The sequence below is a fragment of the Zingiber officinale genome, chromosome 11B, assembly GCF_018446385.1.
Source record: "Zingiber officinale cultivar Zhangliang chromosome 11B, Zo_v1.1, whole genome shotgun sequence".
Lineage (NCBI taxonomy): Eukaryota > Viridiplantae > Streptophyta > Magnoliopsida > Zingiberales > Zingiberaceae > Zingiber > Zingiber officinale.
In genome coordinates this window covers 61860486-61861435 of record NC_056007.1, presented here as the reverse complement: position 1 = coordinate 61861435, position 950 = coordinate 61860486, and the positions used below count along the sequence as shown (strand labels likewise).

The 950-nt window shown below is 53.5% G+C and overlaps 1 protein-coding gene across 1 annotated transcript; it reads right to left on the bottom strand.

The window, feature by feature from the left end:
- Nucleotides 1-248: 248 nt before the first annotated feature.
- LOC122033961 (classical arabinogalactan protein 9-like) lies at nt 249-722 on the bottom strand. The gene has a single exon (XM_042593103.1). The coding sequence runs from the start codon at nt 720-722 to the stop codon at nt 249-251; it is 474 nt and encodes a 157-aa protein (XP_042449037.1).
- Nucleotides 723-950: the final 228 nt, after the last annotated feature.

Below are 950 nucleotides of genomic sequence, written 5' to 3'. Positions count from 1 at the left end.
TCTAAAATTTCCATCCCCTTTTCAACAATAATTCATGATGGCCTATTGGTCATTCCATAACTCCTAAAGTTTGCCATTTAATTAAAAGGTTCGAGGTTCAATCCTTGACCTCACCTCTTTTCTTTTTTTTTATATCTTTTTGGTTCTATCTCCCTTTTTATTCTACAAAAAGGATACTCACATATATATAACTACTAGATTTCGTGGGTGTTACAGTGGGAACATCTCGTCGGGACCTTAACCCAGCCTCAGAGGGAGTAGTGGTACGATAATGGTGATGAATAGGTGAGGGTGGCTGGGAAGGCCCAGCAGTTGAGGCTGGGAGAGGGCTCTGGAGGTGAGGCAGCTGGTGAAGGGCGCGGCAAGGGGCTAGCTTCAGTGCTTTGAGGTTGTGACGAGGTGGAGGGTTGAACTAGCGGGGGATCAACCTGAACCTCAGGCGGAGAAGCTTGAGCTGGTGGAGGATCAACCGGAACCGTGGAGGGATCAGGCGGAACATCGGCCTGGCGCGGAATAGGAGTCGGGGTCGCAATAGGAGGCGGAGGAGGAGAAGCGACCGCCACAGGAGGTGAAGGAGAAGGGATAGCGTACGGGCCTGAGTCTGGCACAGGAGGAGGGACTCGGCGGCGAAGCCTTTGGGCTAAAGGTTGATCATCTGAGTCAGAATCATCGGAAGGCAGCCGAGCCCTACGTCTAGAAGAAGAAGGGGCATCCTGGCTCATGCGGTCATTTGCGGAGCGGGCCTGGCGAGCTGCTTGAGAAGCCTCTCTGAAGGCCGGGCTTGCATAGGTGGCATTAGTGAATCTTCGACCGAGTCCGCGACCAGGGGTATAAGTCGGGCAGGGAGGATTAATAGATTGAAGAGGCGTCAGGGTGGATGGTCGGGTTGTAGCGGCAGGTCGGGGATGAACAGTAGTCGCAACCCGGGGGTTAACATTGGCTGCAGGCCG

Excerpts from the sequence above, each read along its gene's own strand:
- LOC122033961 (XM_042593103.1), bottom strand. The coding sequence starts at position 722 with ATGAGCCAGGATGCCCCTTCTTCTTCTAGACGTAGGGCTCGGCTGCCT.